A 19,802-nucleotide genomic window follows, 5' to 3' on the forward strand; every position below is an offset into this window, starting at 1 on the left:
GAACAGGTTAGCAAGTAAATGAGTTAACTGTAGAGATATTAAACACTATTACACTATGAACTAATAGTGAAATAAATGCTTATGTCATTTCATGCTCAAGCAGCTGTAGTTTATTGGGTGGGTAATACATTACAATTAGCCATTCTTTGCACAATAATATTTTACACTCGGGGGCACTTCATTAGTTCAGCTGGTGGTTAATAAGAGCTCAGTCCAACGGAGCAGCTTTAGGATGTGGTGAAACAGGATTGATGTGCGATGTGATCATGTCAATATGAAACAAAATCTCAGAGGACTGTTTCCAGCACCTTGTTGAATCCGTCCAACAAACAATGAAGTCTGGAATGCAAAGGGTAGTCTAGCCTGGTACTAGCAAGGTGTACCTAATGAAGTGTGAGCATATGCTGTTGACTTTTCACTAACACATCCTGATTTCTACATTCTTGAATTTATGATAAATATGCTGCAACATACCTACACATTTACTATTCTTCTGAAGGACCTCATAAACAAAATGCATATAAAGCGGGTCATATGGATAAGACGTGGACTAAACTCAACCGGTCCTGTGACTCATTTTCAGTTGTTACGGGCAATGTTAGCTTGTGGACCATACTATACTGTGCTATACTGACCATTTAGTCAGTATAGCACCTCTCCTATATATCAGCAGTTGAGGTCAAAGCTGGACACCCAAAAGTTAATTCCACCTTTGTACAGCGTCACACTTGCATCTGAGTTCATTGGGCAATAATTTGGTTAAACATCTATCCTGCACACGTGTTATCAGCAATAACGTCCTTCTGTCACTTCCCTCTACGTCTGCTTTCACCTTTAAACTAGCACAAACAGCAATTACTGATAGAATTTCACTGACCACCACAGCTGACGGCACAAATGATTAACAACAATCCAATGATTAAGCTTACATTTTGAAAGACCATTTGAATGTTTGTTATAACTTCCTACGTTTTTCTTTTGCAATATGTAACTTCATTATTTGCCTTGATGTTGGCAAAGCTATTATAAATGCACCTGTAATTGAAGCAAAGCAAATACCCTGCGGTCAAGAAACAGAGCTTTGTGTAAACTAAAAAGCATTTGAGTGGCTTCACATGACCTTTTTTCTCACTTATATAAATTACTATTTATACTAATTTGTAAAAAGGTATTTTTGACCTTATCCTTTCTAATCAGAGTTTGGTTGTGTCCAAAAGAAGAAAATCCAAAAGTTGCAGACACCAACCTGGGCAAAGCTGAGGGCCACAGGATACGGGTAGCGATACTGAGGGATAAAAATGGAAGCCACAAAGTTTCTGAGTTTGTCGCCCAGACCATATATCACCACAACCAGCAGGACCAGACTGGCAACCAGGGGCTTCAGCGCATGATGCGCTGAAAGACACCTTACAGCCGAGGCATATCTCGTCCTCCATCTCCCTGAACTGTGCACAAGAGACATAAACCATAAAGTCACACTGATAACAATGAACTTATAAAATGTTTTTTTTTCTCATTTTGTTCTGAGTTTAATGTTTTAAAAAACTTACATTGGAGGATATATAACCTTTCGTTTGCAATGCAAGTTTGCATTTTAAATGCAACTCCTGACTCTTTTATATGGTTCCCAAGATCCAATATATTAGATTAAATTAAAAAAAACAGCAACAACAACAAAAACAGCATTATCTTTTATCCAAAAGATGTGTGTTTTTTAAATTTATTTATTTTTTATTTTATTGCAGGATTTCCCACCTGAAGTCCATGTAGTGAGAGCAAACGTTATTTCCTCTCACAACAACCTAACTTTGCTATTTACGGATGATCTCAAACAGTGTTCTAAACATGTATTGTAGTCGGGACAATCACATCACAATTACATACACTGTCTGATTGTTTTGTTGTTCCTTTTCAGTTGTTTATGTTCCGTGTGGCATGTCCGAAAATCGGTGTCTGCTATTGTAGTTTCCTTGTTAACAGTGCGCCCCTTTTAGACCAGAATATTCTTTTTCAATAAAACTCATGTCAATTATGAGTCTGTAAATATACAGCATAATAGTAAAAGTCAAATAAATGATAACATAAAGCGCAGAATAAATATGTATTAAATGTAATAAGACCTCGGAGGACTAGTAGGCGCGTTTAGCTTTAACAGCCTATCAGCAGAACTGAAGCCCGATCATAAAAAGTGCTGCTTTAAAACTTAAAAAGAAAAGAAAGACGTATAGACAAACTATAGCAAAACAAATTTAAAAGGAGCGCAACTCATTTTCTTTTCGGGAGAGGAAAAAAAGCGAGAAACGACATCTACTCACCATTTTGTTGTCGTCATAAAGTCATAGTTCATCTTCAACCTCCAAACCAGCCATTCCGTCTGTGTTGCTGTCACTTCCATTCATTCCTACAACAACCAGTAATAATGCGATTATATCAATAATAATAATAATTCATCCTCGTAACGCACACGTATCCCGTCCGCCTTTTATTTTGGTATTTAAAGAAATATAGACTTGTAACTTCATTCATGCAGTTTGCTTGAGGTGAAGTAGTACCCTTTGCACCTCCTGCTTTGGCAACTGTTTGTGACATTCCTCTCCGGCTTTTCGTTGGCTAACGACCACATGACCGCCTGTGCAAGGGTGAATTTGAATAAACAGATTCATTAAACTGGGAGGATGCTCTGTACCCTGCTTCTCAGAGTCTACCTGCTGCACTGTGCTCTCTGGGGTTCTTATAACTGTATTGCTATAAACACTAATATGTCTTAAACCATAAATGTTTTATGGTTTAAATGTGTGAAAACTGCTCACATATTCTTCAATGACTTTCAGCAAAGTCATCCTGTTGGTGCTAAATGACTCAAGAGTACACCAGGGGGCAGTCAAACACACCACCTTTTCTCAGTCCACTGTTTCTTTCATTAAAGTAATATGATAGCTGGGTAATTTGTTACTTTTGAAATGAAAACATTACATAAAATATATCCATTATCCCTCCTCTTCACATGCCCAGCATCCCAACCTTCCCTCTCTAACTTTGGCTCTAAAGTGCTCAAAGTGAGCTGTGCCTCTCATGTACTCGTTTCCTTATCTGTCCTGGTCACACCATGCAAACATCTTCAGCTCTGTCACCTCCAGATCAGCCTCCTGTCTTATTGTCACCTTCACCAAACTATACATGATAGCAGGCCTCACTACCATCTGAACCTTCTCTTTTAGCCACTTTCTCTCTGTCCTTATGCATACTACGTATTTCTCTGACACTCCTGACTTCCTCATTCAGCAACCAAGTTTCTCTCATCACCATATTATGATCCACAAAGACACAGTGCACCTCCGTCTGACTTTGTCTGTACTTCTCTACCAGCACTCGCAAAGCAAACCCTCACTTCCTCCTTACTAATCCTCTTATACATAGTAATGGAAACAAAAATGCTGCAGTACCACAGCTGACAGACTGTGGTATTGACACATGACAGAAAATGGTCTCTTTCAGTTAAAGTTTGTGTTCTAGCTGTAGTTCTTATAATAATCATTGCTCTGCAAACGGGTACAATGCACTGCATGTGGAAAAAAAGAAGCCATCAGGGAAAACTTTAAATGAAATAATAAACATAAAAAGAGCTTGATGTTTGAAACACTTAAATGCAGACAACCTAACAAACAAGGGTTTGTATCAGGTTATCTGTGTCATGCAACAAAAAAGGCAATAAAATGTTGTAGACCAGCTGCAATTGGTTTAAAACCCTTGTAATGTCCTCGGGATTCCCATACACTTGTTTGCCATACACCTGGGGTCATTTTTGACCTGAGGACAACACAAGGGTTTGCTCAGCTGACAACTAACCATAAAGAGACAAACTTCAAAGGGCAGTGATAAAATGCAAAACTGGATATGTAAACAACCACTGACTAGGGTCAACAAAATGCAGTCTGTGGAGGTTCTTGACAGTAAACACTGAGGGGGAAGTGGGAGTATCTTCAATACAGGACAAAGGGTGAGAGGTGGAGAGGCAGTGGCTGAGGTGAAAGTGAAGAGGGAGGAGATTCATATATTACTATGTTACTGTGTTTCCAAGACCACCAGCTGAATTAAGGGCAAGCCTGAAGCAGCGTTGAGAGAGGATTTGTAGCAGCTCTTGTTGGGCTTTTTGAGAGAAATTTGCTGATGTTTATTTGTGTGTGTGTGTGTGTGTGTGTGTGTGTGTGTGTGTGTGTGTGTGTGCGTGTGTGTGTGTAGCATGTTCTTCTAGTTAAGGGCTAGAGGGAACAGCTCATGCATTTGCCAAATAACTTAAAGGAAATAGTTGTAGGACCGTCCGGGTAAATGCTGTTGTGTCTGTGTTTGAGCTGTTCTTTTTCCAGGGTATAATATCTTTAAGGTCTTTATAAAAAAGTGTAACCTCCTAAGGTACTTTAACCAAATATTAGTGGGGGAGTATGTATATGTTTGAGGTTGTATATATACTTTTGAGCCCATCTGGATTAGAAAATCAAAAATAAATGTCAATTTGAGGACTTAATTTTTTTTAAGTCTCTCTATTCTTAAATAAAGATGTATGCTGTAAAATCTTTCCACCCTGAAAAAAAAACAAGACTTCAAAGAAATCATTAAACAGTGTTGGATCAGGTGACCCTGAATCCTCCATTAGTCGTGCTGCGTTTGGACTAGGCTGCTTGGGGATTCCCATAATGCATTGAGTGTTTCTTCCTTAGTCACATTTTTGGTTTGTTCACATATGTGTTCATACACCTCCCCTCATTTAATTATTAATTATAACTAATCCCTGACACTCTCTTCCACAGCATGTCATTAGTCCTGTCTTCCTCCCCTCACCCCTAACCAGTCATGGCCATGGCAGATAGCCATCCCATCTTCCAAAAAGGATTTTTTTTTCTCCTTTCCATAGTCACCAAAGTGCTTTCTTGTGGGATTTCTTATGATTGTTTTCTTTGTATTATTGTTGTGAATTAGCGTTGTGAATTGAATCTCCAACAGAGAGGGTAACTGTACAGACAGTAACTATTCCTCCATCACACCTATCTGGAACAAAAGTAAAACAGGTATATTTATTGCCAGTTCTCTCTGCATGTAGACACTGTAGTCTTTCTATTTCAGTGTGTGAGCCAGAGACTGTGCTGGCTCCTGCTCTTCCAGGAACAGTTTGTGTTGAGTGAGCAACTTTACAATCTTCTGAATGCAGTGGGTGACCAGCCCGCTTTGCATGACCCCTACTATAGTCTTATCCTTGACTGATGCAGTGCAACAGTTAATTAAGAGAATTTTCATTTTAAAGATAAACATGCTAATCTTAAAGATTAACATGGAATAAAGTAATACATAATAATTATGTCTTTATTATGAATAAATATGAGTATTAGGTATAAGGAGCCATTTGGTGATGAAGAGGATGCTGTGATAGTGATACACCTTGAGCTGGGCTGTTTAATCAGCTGCATAGAGCTGCAAAAATATTCCACAATACTACTGTATGCGGAGAATGATGTAGCCCAGGTCACACATGCACATATATACTTTTGCTTATTGTAGCAGTATGGCATTCTAGATGGGAATGTCAAGACTGTATTTGCTAGGCATCAGCATGTTTGTAAAATTAGGGTGAATAGGTTTATTTTGATACCATTGTTTTGAGCTACAGCCTTATTGAATTACCAAGAAAGCCATATATTTATGATGAGGTAAACTTGCTTGTCTCTTTGAATTATGCTGACTGTATCTAGCTGAATCTGCATTTTTGTCTCAAGGTTTCTCACTGCATATTTCAGTGGGTGGTGTAAAGGTCAGGGCCGACTCCCCAGACCTCCAATCCTGATTTTTTTACAGCTCAGTGCTTTAGAAATGGACCTTGTCATCATGCTGGGAGAATTCTCAGCTTTACATGCCCGTTACCCTTTCCTCTGCATGAACCTGAAAGTCAAGCCCCCACTGCAATCCTGGAGGATCGAATTATCGAGAATCTAGATATCACACATGTAGTCAACACCACTGCCGACAGTCCTAATGCTATTTTAATCACTATGCTACTAGAACCTGGTGGAGGCACTGCCACTCACATCCAGCTTCATTAACACTGCACTTAAGTCTGAGCCTGGTCCACTGCAGTTTCAAAGAAAAAAGGGAATGCACAGCCCCCAATGTGAACTTCCTGCGTCAGATACTGACTTATGAGGAGCAGCTGTTTGGGAGCAGACTTACCGACTTGGACGACATCTGTTGATGACTGCGGGGAAAATGGGAACGGAAAGCAGTATACTTTTTTTTCTTCTTAAGTGGAGACTGAGAAGCTGCAGGGAAAACACTCGATCTCGGTTCACTATCCAAGTCCTCACTCTAAGCTGTCATATTTCAGATTATACAGATGTTGAATTTGTAACCTCTGTAAGCCTCAGTATAACACTTATGACATTTTGCTTGGTGACAGTTGATAGAACATGTACATTAATAAGGAAATTTTATTTAACTTTACATAAGAAAGGTTTATTATCTTCAGTTTCACTCAGTGATGTAATGATGTGCTGATACTGAGAGACATACCACCTGTTTTGCAGCGTTGCTCATGTGGATATCTAAGATGACAAAGGCTTGCAAATAGTCAGTGTTTATCACAGACATATACAGTCTGTAGTGTTTACACTGGGCATTTCAGTTGAGACATAATGCAGTTAACAATTTGCCCCTCTGCGCGCACACACACACACACAGAGACGTAGCTCCACCATGTTGAATTCAGCTGAATGCAGAAGGAATTCACTCCCTACCATCCCACACTTTTTTTTTTCTTTTTGTGAAGCTCGTAAGAATAATTTTTCTGGAATGTGGGAGGAAGATGATGAAAAATGTCTGTTTGTTCAATGTAAACGTTACAAAACTACACAAAACATCTGTTGAATGGAGATGATGGGCCTGGAGTGCAGATGCATACATGCAAAGTTGAGCACATAGGTTTTAGAGAAAGAGGAGAAAGAAAATATCTATCGGCAGTCTTTTAACACGTGGCATGTGACCTCACTGGAACGATTTCCACATTAAACACCAAAATACTCATCTTCGGTCGTGTCGGTACGGGTCAACACTATTACAGGCACCTCCCCTAACAATTTACAAACGACAGCCCCCTAAGTTTTCAGAAGCAGAGAGTGTATGCATGTGAGTCTGCACGTAGCATCGAGCCCCATCCTTTTAGAAATACAGCCCGAACCACCAGATAGCCAATAGTACACCGAATCATCACAGACAGGAAGAGCCACCGGACCGAGTCTCCAACTTCAGACCGTTAACTTCACTGAATCGGTGTGGGCTTCAGGGAGAGACCCCGACGGCTTCTGCTACAGGATGCTCTCGATTAGGTGACTATCGACCCCTTGAGTGAGATAAGAAATGTAGGCTTATCTAGAAAATGTGTTTACATTTCAGATAGTCACCAGTTTACAGATTACGTCTTTTCACAGTGTTTGTCGCTGTTACCAACAGCAACCGTTGTTTGCTGTGCGAGCTTTGAGCTAGCGGCAATGAAAAGTAGAACAAAAGTAAGCCAAGTTTTAGATTTCTGTGTTGTGGGTCAAAACAAAGATTATACTACTAAACTAAGCAGGAGGCAATGAGATGACCTGAACCAGTTAGTTAAACTAGAAAATAGCAAGAAAAGAAAACGTAACCTGGCTTTTCCCTGTGAAACTTTAGCTAGCTTTAGTTTTCCGGCATTCCAGCGCAATGCAGCGTGGGATGCTTCTGCCGTCATATTGCTTTATGCCTCATTTAACAGCCTCTATACATTTTATTTGTTAATGGCAAACATTTTTCACATTTAGTCTGTCATATTTCATAGTGACAAGGAGATAAAATGTCATATCGAGCTACAAACTTTGTTTATATGTAACTCCCCAAAAAACACCAACCAAGAAGTAAAAGCCTTCCTGCTGCAGTTCAGTCTGCAGCTTTCATTGACTGAGTTTTGCAGGTAATATCAGACTCTCCATCGGGCAGTGTGCAATCCTCACACAGGAGGGAGGGGCGAAGACGTGGCAGTCCTCTTCCGTGCACGTCCTGTGCTATCTGACTCCATAGCTGGAAAACTTGGAGACATTTTGTGCGATGAAGGAAGTTTCTCAGGGCAGACTCTCAAAAATAAAATTGTTTTTGTCAGGAGCAGGTTTAAACTTGTTATAACGTATTGCGAAGCCAGTTAGGCTATTGAAATTGTGCTTTTTTGTCTGGGTGTTGTTTGTTTCATTACGTTTCCCCCCCTGTATTTATCTTAAATATTCCTTATGTATACTATGGATTAGTTATATTCTCATCATAACAGGTAAATAAGTTTTAGAGGTTTTTGGGGGTTTTTGTTTTTGTTTTTAAGGTACTAAATATGCACCAACATCTAATTCTAGATGTCTATAAGGATTTCGAGCTCTTTCTTTTAACACTTTTTTAACACTTATTTCACTCTCATTGTGGCTGTTGCTGCTGCCTGGTACAACGTTTACAGCCCTATAGCTGAAAGTTGATTAGGAAAGCAGGGAGTGGTACAAGTGACATGGCAGGATAAAGGCAAGTAAACTAGCAAATTGCTTTATCACATGACTTTATGGATTTACATCCATCCAAGGAATTTTTAAGGGTGGATACTTTTGAGGAAACGCAAACCCTGTGGTCCAACCAAAAGGAGTTGCCTTTTAGATTACACATGAACTGGTTTCTAGGTCAGTAAGACTTTGTTTTTATTCTTAGTTTTTTTTAAATATGGGATGTACCAACATGCTTATTAACACAATCACCTCCTTTCACTTCCATGTGTGGCATGACCAGAACACTTGGTTTGAAATTAGAAATGTTCAATATACAGCTATCATTTTTGCATCACACTTAACTGAGTGTGAAAGAAAATTGTAGTAATTACCCTATCATTACACTGGGTACAATAATTGCATTCTTCAAAACTTTTATCTTGGAAATCAGAAAGTGTAAGAGGCTGTTTATGGCTTTTAAGTGGCAGCACACATTATGCAGTTGCAGAAGTAGCTTGGTAGCAGTAGAGGATAATGGTAAGTTGTGTCTTGCTTCAGGTTTTTTTTCCCACCCTCTCTGCTTCCTTCTGCTGACCTAAATTGAAATCTCATATGAAGTCACTCTATTTTTTATTCTCATACAAGACTTGCCCTTGTGGCAGAGTCGAACCTGCCTCAGCCTGCTGCTGGCTTACACTGAATAGTTTATGTACGCTTCATGATCTTCATTTTGCCTGTGCGCTTATGGGTGTGTGTGTGTGTGTGTGTGTGTGTGTGTGTGTATTTGTGTTTACACTATATTTATAACAAACCATCTCACTTGGTCAAGCAGCAGGCATTTTATAATGTGGGGGATTTTTGGTCTTGATTCTTTTGGCTTAATTTCTTTCCAAAACTTTTGTCCAAGTCTGCTCTCTTGCTATTTTTCTTTTGAAAAACAAAAAGCCAAAATGTGATGTGCCACGGGCCAACATGGTTCGGTTTGGGTATATTTACAGTCTTAGTAGTTTGGAATTTTTTAGTACATTCTTGAGATAAATAAGTGATCTAATTTTGATGCCGATCATGGCATGTGGCATGTTGTGGACATCCCAGAATATTTAAAAGTAAAATTCTTGCACATTTGCTCTGAATTTCTGTTATGTGGGTAAGAAAAAAAATTAGCACCACAGTAAAATTTGCGTGGTACTTCTTTATACTATTTGAAGTATAAAGAAGTGCATGTGAGAATGCACAATGGAGTCATGCATTCTCCTGTAATTTGTGGCTGCAAGAAACAAAAGATCACAGTGCTGCCTGTCCCAGGCCTAACTGCCAGCCTCAAAGCTAAACCAGACATATTTTAGTAGTGTGTCTGGTTTAGCTCTTTAATTATATGACTAGAATAAATTGGATTATGGTGATACCTTATCATAGAAATTAAAATGTCTTCAAAATAGGTAGGTCATTCACTGACTCTTTTAATCTGCACATTTTATTAATTTAATGCTCTTCTCTCACTCTTTATCAGAATGGAGCTGCCGTGTTACTGTTTATTGCTGCTGAGCTGCCTGCAGTCGCTCTCAGCCCACGCTGACTTCTTCACTTCTACAGGTAAAAGACTTGTGTTATGTTACTACACACACACAAGGCCAAGAAATTTTAAAGCTCGTACTAATTTTATAAGATTAGTATAGTTTATCATTTCAGTGTTTGCAATTAATATGTGTTTGTTTCTTTCAGGCCAGATGACAGATCTGTTGTACACAGAAAAAGATCTCGTCACCTCTTTGAAGGACTACATCAGAGCAGAGGAGAGCAAACTAGAGCAGATCAAACGGTGAGTTTGTCAACTCCTGGGTGTGATTTGCTGCTGGGGGCATTTCTCCCTTCTCGTCGTCATATCCTTGCATCTGCTAAATTATTTTTATCCCAGTGCCAAAGTCAACCAAGCACCGCAATTGCTAGCTAAAATAGAGAGAAATAAAAAGGATACGGAGCGCAGAAACATTCCAACTGTGTTAACCACATGTCTGATCATTTCCATCAGAATCCCCTACAAAGATGAGATATGCAGCTTCTTATTTCAACTTTCTTAACTACAGTTATGTACCGGGGCAGCTGACTCACATCGCACAGTTAGAAAACTTTGATATGGAGGAGTGGGTCTCTGAATTAATGTTACCTGCACAGTTAGTTGGTGTTGCAACTGGTACAGCTGCTGTGTGGAGAAGCCACACTCCTGTATGAAAAGATCAACCCTAACCTGACCCTCATTCACTGGATGAAGTTAGGACCTGTGATCCGTGATGCTTTAGGACACATTACAGAGCTGAGTCAGCAGTAAACGAGGATTTAATTCTGACAGGTTTATTGTTTATTGGGTTTATTGTTGCTTATTGGATTTGGATGATAATATTGATTGATAATGACTGATAATATAGCTTGATAATTGATAATATATACAGCATTTAAAAAAATAATTTGCAAGTGTCTATAAACATTGTGGTTAGCTCCATGTTTAATTTCTGAAGTTGCTTTCCTAAAACTCCATAAATATTATATATGACAGCCGTAATAATAGTGTAATCAACACACTTTAATCCATATTACCTTTTTTGTGATAGGTGGGCTGAAAAATTGGATTCCTTGACAGTTACTGCCACGCAGGACCCTGAAGGCTTTCTGGGACACCCTGTGAATGCCTTCAAACTGGTGAAGAGGTTGAACACAGAGTGGGGGGACCTGGAGAGTCTTGTGCTCCGTGACACCACTGGAGGTATGAACAGTAAAGCCCAGGTTCAAATAATAACACTGTAATATTTGGTTTTATAAATGAGTGGTAAAAACTTGCAGAAAAAGTGCAACACAGAAGTACACTAAAACATTGACTTGTTTGTTTTAGGTGTATGTGGATGGATGAAACTCCCATCTAACTGTTCACCTCATGAAATTTTAAGAGAAAGTGTTAAATGTCACTTTGAGTGATTAATGTGCCCACACATAGAATACTTTATCGTGCCATTTTTCTTAGGATTTATTTCCAACCTGACCATCCAGAGACAGCACTTCCCAAATGACGAGGACCAGACCGGAGCTGCCAAAGCTCTCATCCGGTTACAAGACACTTACAGACTTGATGCCAACACAATCTCTACGGGAAACTTACCTGGTAAAATCCTCCGAACAGTTGCATGTCACACATAAATGGCATGAGTTCACATGCCCATGGGCCTATTTGTTCATTAAGGATTCAAATGTACAGATATAAAGACAAAGTGACTGCCACGAAAGTCACAATAAATGTCAGACGATGTGAGTTTTTTGGGGGAAGGGTTTGATTGTTTTCTGATTTCTTTTCCCCCCCTCCTGTGTGTACTCCTAACTAGGAGTGAAATACAAGAGCCACATGACAGCAGAGGACTGTTTTGAGCTGGGGAAAATTGCCTACTCCGATGCCGATTACTACCACACAGAGCTGTGGATGGCCCAGGCCCTGAAACAGCTCGATGAGGGAGAGGAGTCCACTTTAGATAAGGTGACAGTGATCGACTACCTCAGCTACGCCATTTACCAGCAGGGGGAGATGGAGCGTGCAATGGAGTATACAAAGAGGTTGATTGAACTGGGTGAGTCTCTTCATATTCTAAAGAATTAAGAAGTAAGACTGTAATAGTGTGGAACTTGCTTTAATTTGGCCAAACAAAATAAATTATTGTTGGGTATTTTAAGCAAGGTTTAGACTGAAGGACAGACTAAACAGAGGTGAGGCACAGGTCAACATTTCCGAGCCAGACAGACATAAACAGCTCAGGCAGTTGCTATGTTGGGGCATAACATCTGTGCTGTAACAAATCTGTGGGGTCTTGTCTCAAAACGCTGCTGTTTGTACCAGCAAAACAGTTATCTGTATAGCACAATTCACAGAGCAGTGAAATCTATTTTTTAAAAATGACTGGGTATTGCTTTTTTTTAGAGACTTATGTGTCATTTGTCCCCTTTTATTTATTGACGTTACGGATTAACCAGGAATAAGAGAGGATTTCAGTGTGTCCAGGTACAGTTTAAACCACTGCCAGACTTTCCAAAGCAGTGTTAATGTCAATTTTATTGATATTTTTATTATATTATATTTATATATTTATATTATATTTTACACATAAACTCAGTGTGCTTAACATAAAATATAAAAACATTAAAAACCCATGTAAGTCTGCAATGCCTTAAGGCTTGTAAAAACAAAAAAAACTAAACTGTACAAAGGAATAACATGCATGGTAACATACACAAAGACAAGCACGTACACAAAAGTGTTATTAAGTGTAAGTGTGTGAGAAAAATAAAGGTTTTATGTTAAGTTAAGTTTGTTTTTGAATGTAGACATGATTGTAATTGACCTCAGAGGAGTAGGAAGCTTGTTCCAAAGAACAGAGCAACAGAAACTGAAAGCACCCTCAGCACACTTAGATCGAATTCTGGGGACAGTTAAAAGATCTGCACCTGATGACTTGAGAGGTCTTATTGGGTTATAGACACCCAGCAAGTGAGAGATGTACTTGTGTGTGTGTGTGTGTGGGGGGGGGGGGAATCACTGAGTGCGTTATGAACTAGCAGAAGGATTTAAAACAATCAAAGCTCAAAACCAATAGAGTGCGAAATAGCTCCCTTACCCGAGCCGCTGTCTCCATCACACCTCTTTGCCAATCAGTGCACCAATTCAAAGGACTATAACCAGCTACACACACACAAACAGTTTTTAGGTCTGTGACTTGCTTATGTTCACACTCCCACCCTTTTCTTCAGAGACTACTAGTATGAGAAGTTGCACACAAAGCCACTTTAAAGCATTGAGCTACTTTTTAGTAGAAATATTTATACTTTCATATTCTGTAGTAACTATAGTGACCATTTGTACTGCTGTTTTCTTCTGTCCAACAAAGTGACACTGTCAGCTATCAGTTTAGCAGTAGTAAACAGTCCCCTTGCTGTTATTTTGAAAGTTATGTTGCTTCCTGGGCCATGTCCTGCTAAAAGGGTGCCAAAGCACCCGAAGGACATTGTCCCAATGGATTGCAATGTCTCAGACTGCAGCTTTTGACAGTAGTCCTCCATCTGAGTTGAAGTCATCATTACTGACTGATGGCGTATATTTGTCATGTTAGAAGCGATGTTGTTTTAGTTTGCATTGCTGCTTGTAATCACCACTGATGTTTTCTCCTGGTTTTTCACACGTAGACCCAGAGCACCCGCGTGGCAAGAGCAACCTGAAGTACTTTGAGTTTCAGTTGGAGAAGCAAAAAAAGGCTGCAGAGGAAGAAGCTCCAAAACAGAAGGAGCGCGAGAAAAGAGAAACAGCTGAAAAGAAGAAGAAGCAGAAGAAGTCCAAAAAGGCTTTCTCTCTGATCCCAGAAAGGGAGAAATATGAGATGCTTTGCCGTGGAGAGGGTATCAAAATGGTGAGGAAGAGCTGAAAGCAATTTATAACTTGCATACTGCAGCTCAGTTTTAACTTTTTGTGTGCTCTTTTCTTTTCTCTAAATCAGACACCTCGTAGGCAGAGCAGGTTGTTCTGTCGTTACTACGATAACAATCGTAACCCCAGTTTACTGCTGGCGCCCGTCAAACAGCAGGATGAGTGGGACCGCCCCTACATTGTTCGCTACCTTGACATCATCTCTGATGCAGAAATTGAGAGAATCAAGCAGCTGGCAAAACCACGAGTAAGCAGTTCAGATTTTAGGATTTCATAGGTGGTTTGGGATGGCAAAGGATGGGAGGTTAAAGCTGTTATTAGCAACGCATACTTTAACATCTTTATGTGTTTATCTGTGTGTGCTTCACAGCTACGCAGGGCAACCATCTCCAACCCCATCACAGGAGTGCTGGAGACAGCTTCTTACAGGATCAGTAAAAGGTAAGACAGAGCATGATGATGAGGAGGAGAAAATCTTATTTTCCCCTTTAATAACTGAGCTCACGTCTTCTTCTGTACTCCCGTCTGATCACAGCTGCATGTTTCTGCCCCTCATAAAGGCCATCCTAAAGGCTCTTGAGCTGAAGCACTCTCTCCTGCTGAAAATACTAAAAATAAAGAAACATCTGTAGCTTTTTTCCCCCAAATAATCCTAAATGAAAGGGAAATGCTAAATTACTAACGCAACTGAATATGTAGCTATTTGTGGACGAGTTGGATTATCCAACTCTTTTTTGAGGACCTTTTTATGGGTCTGTTTCTGCTCAAGTGTCTGCTCCACGGAGGTAACACATGAAGGTAGCAGAGGGGAAAGATATTACTCTTTTACTAGTTGATACTAACATTATTTCTTTTGTGAGCTGCCTTTTCTTTCCCTCTTTTTCTCCTTATTATGTTTTGTCCGTCCTTGTGCATGTGTGCTTCCGCAGTCCATTTTCCTTCCTTCTTTGATACTGCTCTTCCTGCTTCTACGTGTCCTGCTGTTGGAAATGCTGTAGTTAACGGGAGCTGTGGTGACTGAACCCCATTCAAAGAAAATCCCTGTGAGGTAAGGGGTCAAAGATCACTTGGAAGGACTCTCTCCCTTCCCCTGCTCATTTGACTTCATATCTATACCAGGCTACCTGAGTTTTCCCGTGCTGGATTTTTATGTCCCATAGCATTGTTTGGAAATCACTTTCCAATACAAGGCCATTTTTCTGTAGTTCTACATTTTGTACAAGATCTGTTTTAAAAAAGAGACATTGTGAAACATCAAAGGCCTATGTAGTGCAGATAAATGACCGTTCAATTTTTATAGATGCCTTGCTCACTGTTTTAAATTCAAATTTAAATCCCATCCTAAAAATAGCACGTTAGCAGCCCACCAAAACCCCATGCTTTCTTTGGTTTTACTGCAGGTGGTAATTAATGTGTGTGGGTGTCAGGGTGTGGTGTTTCTTTTAAAGTTTTGTATGCGTGCATGACAGCCGGCACGTCTTTCTAACTTGAGTGAACTTGAGGTAACAGACAGATGGCAGAAATCAGAACAGTTTGAACTCCATTTAAACGACTGCAAGAGACTTAAGGAAATAATCCACTGGCTCATGCTTCATTCAATATCCATTTATAAAATATGACCTATCAGTACAAACTGAATGAAAAAAGATGACACACACAGACACACGTGTTAATGCTGATCTGCAGGCATTCTTAAAAACATGATGAAGAAGCTATATGGGCGAAGAATCATCTCACTGCCTTTGTAACGTCTTAAAAAAACTTGTTTTCCTCAACCCACATTAGAGTGTGTTGGAATTGTCTCTCACATAATGGCAACTGCAAGTTCGTGTTAAGAGGATGGACATTTTTATTTTGTTTTTAGTGGATATTATGGCCAGAAAAAAATATTTTATCTAGTCCTAAACCACACTATAGAAATATCTTCAAAGATATTCATTAGATATTGTAAAGCTGGATATTGTTCCCGTTTTCCATTCCCTTTGCAACTCTACTTTGCTTCTGTATCCTAATATTGCCATTTACAAACTCACGTTGGTTTTTGTTGGCTTTTGATTCCAAGTTTCCTGCGTAGCATGCCTCTCAGACACTTTTTACAGAAACATCTAGTGGATAAAATGTGTGCCTTACTGAAATATGTTTCCCATGCTGTTTCATTCTCAGTTTCTCTGTGTTCCCTTCTATATTCTAGTGCTTGGCTCACTGAATATGATGATCCAATGATTGAAATGATCAATAACAGAATTGAAGGTGTCACCGGGCTTGAAATGGACACTGCAGAAGAGTTACAGGTAAAAAGGTTATTTCAAAACCAACAAAAAACTGTACATGACCACCAAAGCAAATATGAAGCAAACAAGTTTCCCTGTTTCCTCTGTTAGAAACTGATTTTTTTTACATGTATTTGTCTGCAGGTTGCAAATTATGGTGTTGGAGGTCAATACGAACCTCACTTTGACTTTGGAAGGGTACGTTCTTTTTCAGTTTGCCACAGTTAATGTACTGCTGCATTAATGTGGTAGGATGTTTAACATGGTATTGGTTATCTCCGTACAGAAAGATGAGCCAGATGCCTTTAAAGAACTGGGAACTGGGAATCGTATTGCAACGTGGCTTTTCTATGTGAGTGATCACCCCTTTGGACCAGCATTAACCTTCTTTTATTTATTGAAGTTTGATTTTTACTATACTAATTGCCTATGCTGGTACTGAAATTAATTTAGCAGTCAGTGACACAGTCATTGTTATAATTAAAGTAGACATTGTTGACTTATAAGTCTGCATATTTGATAATACTGAGAAAACTATCGTATTAAGTTTCAGTATACAAATTAAGAACAAACCCTGTCACTGCACATAGTGCTAGCAAAGGGCTAGCATAGTATCGAGGGCTAGCTGTCATCTGTGACTATGGGCTTTAGTGTCTTTGCTGTGATAGGACAAAATTTACTCTGCTGATGTGATAAGAGAAACAATAGCATCTAAATTCTCAATTCAAATACAGTACGTTCAATATTATTACTTAATCGTAAAGTCATGTGACTCCTCACCTTGAAACAGTGTCACAAAGCATTTACATGAGTGAGGGGCCATGCATGGTAAGTAATGAGGAACACGGGTAAATTTGGAAACAGGAGGATTTTATTTTACTCAAAAAATGCACAAAACTATTAACAAAAATTATATTTGAAATAAGTTCTAGGAACCTCAGCAAAAGAGGTCAAATAATCTGAACTCAAATCAGACTCAGAAATTAAAAAACGGACTAATAAAATGAACTAACTGCTTAAACAAAACCAAACACAACTGAGCAGGAATTGACTCAGCATGCAGGAAACAAATGGAAACTTAAGTCTTGGCTGATCACACCAACTTAGACACACTGGGAAGCAAAATAAATAATGATCTGTTATTGATCTGTTATCCAGAGAAACCACATACTGTAGCAGCTAATTTAGCAGCTACTTCAGCATAAATAATACATTGAACATAAGATTAAACACATTAACAGTGTTTACTTTACAAAAGTTAATTAAATCTGCATACTACACACAAGAACTATTCTATCTTCAACTTCATTTTATATGAAACTAAGGATCTCATATAAGTTGTTTAAATTACACTGCTGGATTTTTCTTCTGTCTCTGTTGTAGATGAGTGACGTAGCAGCAGGTGGAGCCACAGTATTCCCAGATGTTGGTGCAGCAGTTTGGCCTCAAAAGGTAAATGTTGATATTACTCCTCTTATAAATGTCCATTAATATTGGTTTTCCAGCTAATCCTATTATGTAACAAACTGAAGGATTTTGTAAAAAAGGTCACAGATGTCCATAATAAAGTACACACCGTACATAATAAAAGAGAAAAATATACTTATTCAAGCACTTTTTCTCTCCAAAACACATTTTATTAATGGTAAAGGAGCGTTTTCATCCAATATAAGCTCATTTAGCGGAAATAACTGCCAATTTGTTCATAAAAGGATTCTTTCATGTGCCCCCATGCTCTTATAATGTTTTTAACTGCCATTTTAACAATCCCAGTATAGCAAGAGAACACATGTATTTAAATTTTGCTTTATTTATCATTTCACTTCTGAGAAATCTGTTGCAAGTACTTTAGGAAACCAAGTCTTGGCTCTCTGAGATGATGTGCAGAACTACTTAACCATTGGTGCCTGTTTGTTTTCCAGGGTACTGCAGTGTTCTGGTACAATTTGTTTGCCAGCGGGGAGGGAGACTACAGCACTCGACATGCAGCTTGTCCAGTGTTGGTGGGCAACAAGTGGGGTGAGTTTGATTGTTCTTGTTGGCTATAAAGCCGTCGACCTGAGTAAGCATTGTATAAAAGAATAGTGCTTGATTTGAGGACTTGGGGATTTTGGATGATTTTGAGACACCAACACAAGGCCCAACTTCTGTTGAGCCTGTGTCCTCCACCTCCCTCAACTCTATTTACACTTTTAAACATTAAAATTATATTTAACAATTAAGACAATGCAATTTAAAAAGTCTGAAAAAGACATTTTAGTGTCAATCACTGCTTGATTAATAATGTTACTACACTGGCCAAAATAATTGTGATTTTACAGATGTTTTACATATTTAAATGTGTGAGTGTGTGTGTGTGTGTAAGACTGGGCTTATGATTAATCTATCTGTGTATTTTTCTTTCCATCATCAGTATCAAACAAGTGGATTCATGAAAGAGGCCAGGAGTGGAGGCGACCTTGTGGCCTAAGTGAATCTGAATGATTGTCCTCATCACCTTCGTGGCCCTCTCTTCCCCTCCTTGTGAAACACCCAGGACTAAAGAACTGTGCTGCAGATCACAGCGTGATGATGGATACACATGGATACAAAGAGTCGAAATGGCTCACCTCCTTTCTATAAACACTGACTTGTGTTTTTTCTTTCCTCTCGCTCTCCACTTGTTAGTCAGTTTCAAAGACTGTTTTGGTTAATGTCAAACTCCTGGACTGTATTGGCATTAAGGTGCCAAGGTTGACATGTTCATAAGGTTTTGTTGGATAGTTTTGAGAAACACTTGAGCCCCTTTGTTTGCACTCTGAATGAACCTTAGAAAATACTAAACTGCATCAGAGATGTTTGTCTTTTCTGACAAGTCAGTTTATGTTCAGGCTGAGCTTTCCCTGGGAAACACTCCAAAGAATTGAAAATTATGACCATAATCTAGGATTGTGGGGGTTTTTTTGATGGAAAAATAAACACTTTATTTCCTGTAAGCTGTGTAAAGATCCAGAAGTGGTTTTAGTTTCTTGCAGTCTATGCAGTACATTATCACATGTTGCTGATCTGCCTAAATGCCACTGTTTATCACTCATTGTTGCAAAATGTAGTGTGCACACATGCATGGGTACACTTACAGAGAGGTGCATACACCCCGATACTGCATAACATTAATTTTATATTTATGTGTTTTTCCTGGATTTAATCCTCATTGTGTTAGTGTTATGTGAGGGGGGAAAACAAGCACTACATTTTCCCATAACGGAGTCAAATAGTGATTCTTTAGAGTAGGTTTGGAAGAGTGTGACCAATACTTTCAGTGTATATAATGTGTTGGGTTTTTTTTTAAGAAAGAGGCATTTATTTATATGTCCTAAAAACAAGTTTATGTTGCTTATGCTTTAAATGAAAAAAAAACAATGCTTTTTTCTTTACTACAATAAACTACGTTACAATAAATAAGATGATCAACTGTCCTTCTGCAGTGTGTGTGTGTGTGATGGGATTTTTTTTGGGGGGGGGGGGTGAAGGCATCACGTGACCGATCTAATGATACCGTCTGTTGTTCATCTGTGGCAA

The 19,802-nt window shown here is 39.0% G+C and overlaps 2 protein-coding genes across 2 annotated transcripts in view; one reads left to right on the forward strand and one right to left on the reverse strand.

Annotated features, from left to right (window-relative positions):
• The window catches only part of LOC102210494 (uncharacterized), a 9,785-nt gene extending 7,399 nt beyond the window's left edge, over positions 1 to 2,386 (reverse strand). The window contains exons 1-2 of the mRNA XM_005727378.1: positions 2,316 to 2,386; positions 1,247 to 1,445 (exon numbers count right to left, since the gene is read on the reverse strand). Coding sequence (XP_005727435.1) covers positions 1,247 to 1,445; positions 2,316 to 2,347 — 231 coding nt within the window. The 5' untranslated portion in view covers positions 2,348 to 2,386. The remainder of the gene's footprint in view (positions 1 to 1,246; positions 1,446 to 2,315) is intronic.
• A 4,718-nt stretch (positions 2,387 to 7,104) lies between these two features.
• p4ha1b (prolyl 4-hydroxylase, alpha polypeptide I b) lies at positions 7,105 to 19,689 on the forward strand. The gene is made up of 15 exons (XM_005727382.1): positions 7,105 to 7,367; positions 10,033 to 10,115; positions 10,245 to 10,341; positions 11,129 to 11,280; positions 11,536 to 11,673; positions 11,891 to 12,130; positions 13,737 to 13,957; positions 14,045 to 14,221; positions 14,345 to 14,415; positions 16,166 to 16,265; positions 16,389 to 16,442; positions 16,531 to 16,596; positions 17,628 to 17,696; positions 18,167 to 18,263; positions 18,658 to 19,689. Exons 1-15 carry the CDS (start codon positions 7,354 to 7,356, stop codon positions 18,726 to 18,728), a joined length of 1,650 nt encoding a protein of 549 aa, XP_005727439.1. The 5' UTR covers positions 7,105 to 7,353; the 3' UTR covers positions 18,729 to 19,689.
• Positions 19,690 to 19,802: the final 113 nt, after the last annotated feature.

Source organism: Pundamilia nyererei, unplaced genomic scaffold (genome assembly GCF_000239375.1).
Source record: "Pundamilia nyererei isolate P.nyererei 1_Seehausen unplaced genomic scaffold, PunNye1.0 scaffold00024, whole genome shotgun sequence".
Lineage (NCBI taxonomy): Eukaryota > Metazoa > Chordata > Actinopteri > Cichliformes > Cichlidae > Pundamilia > Pundamilia nyererei.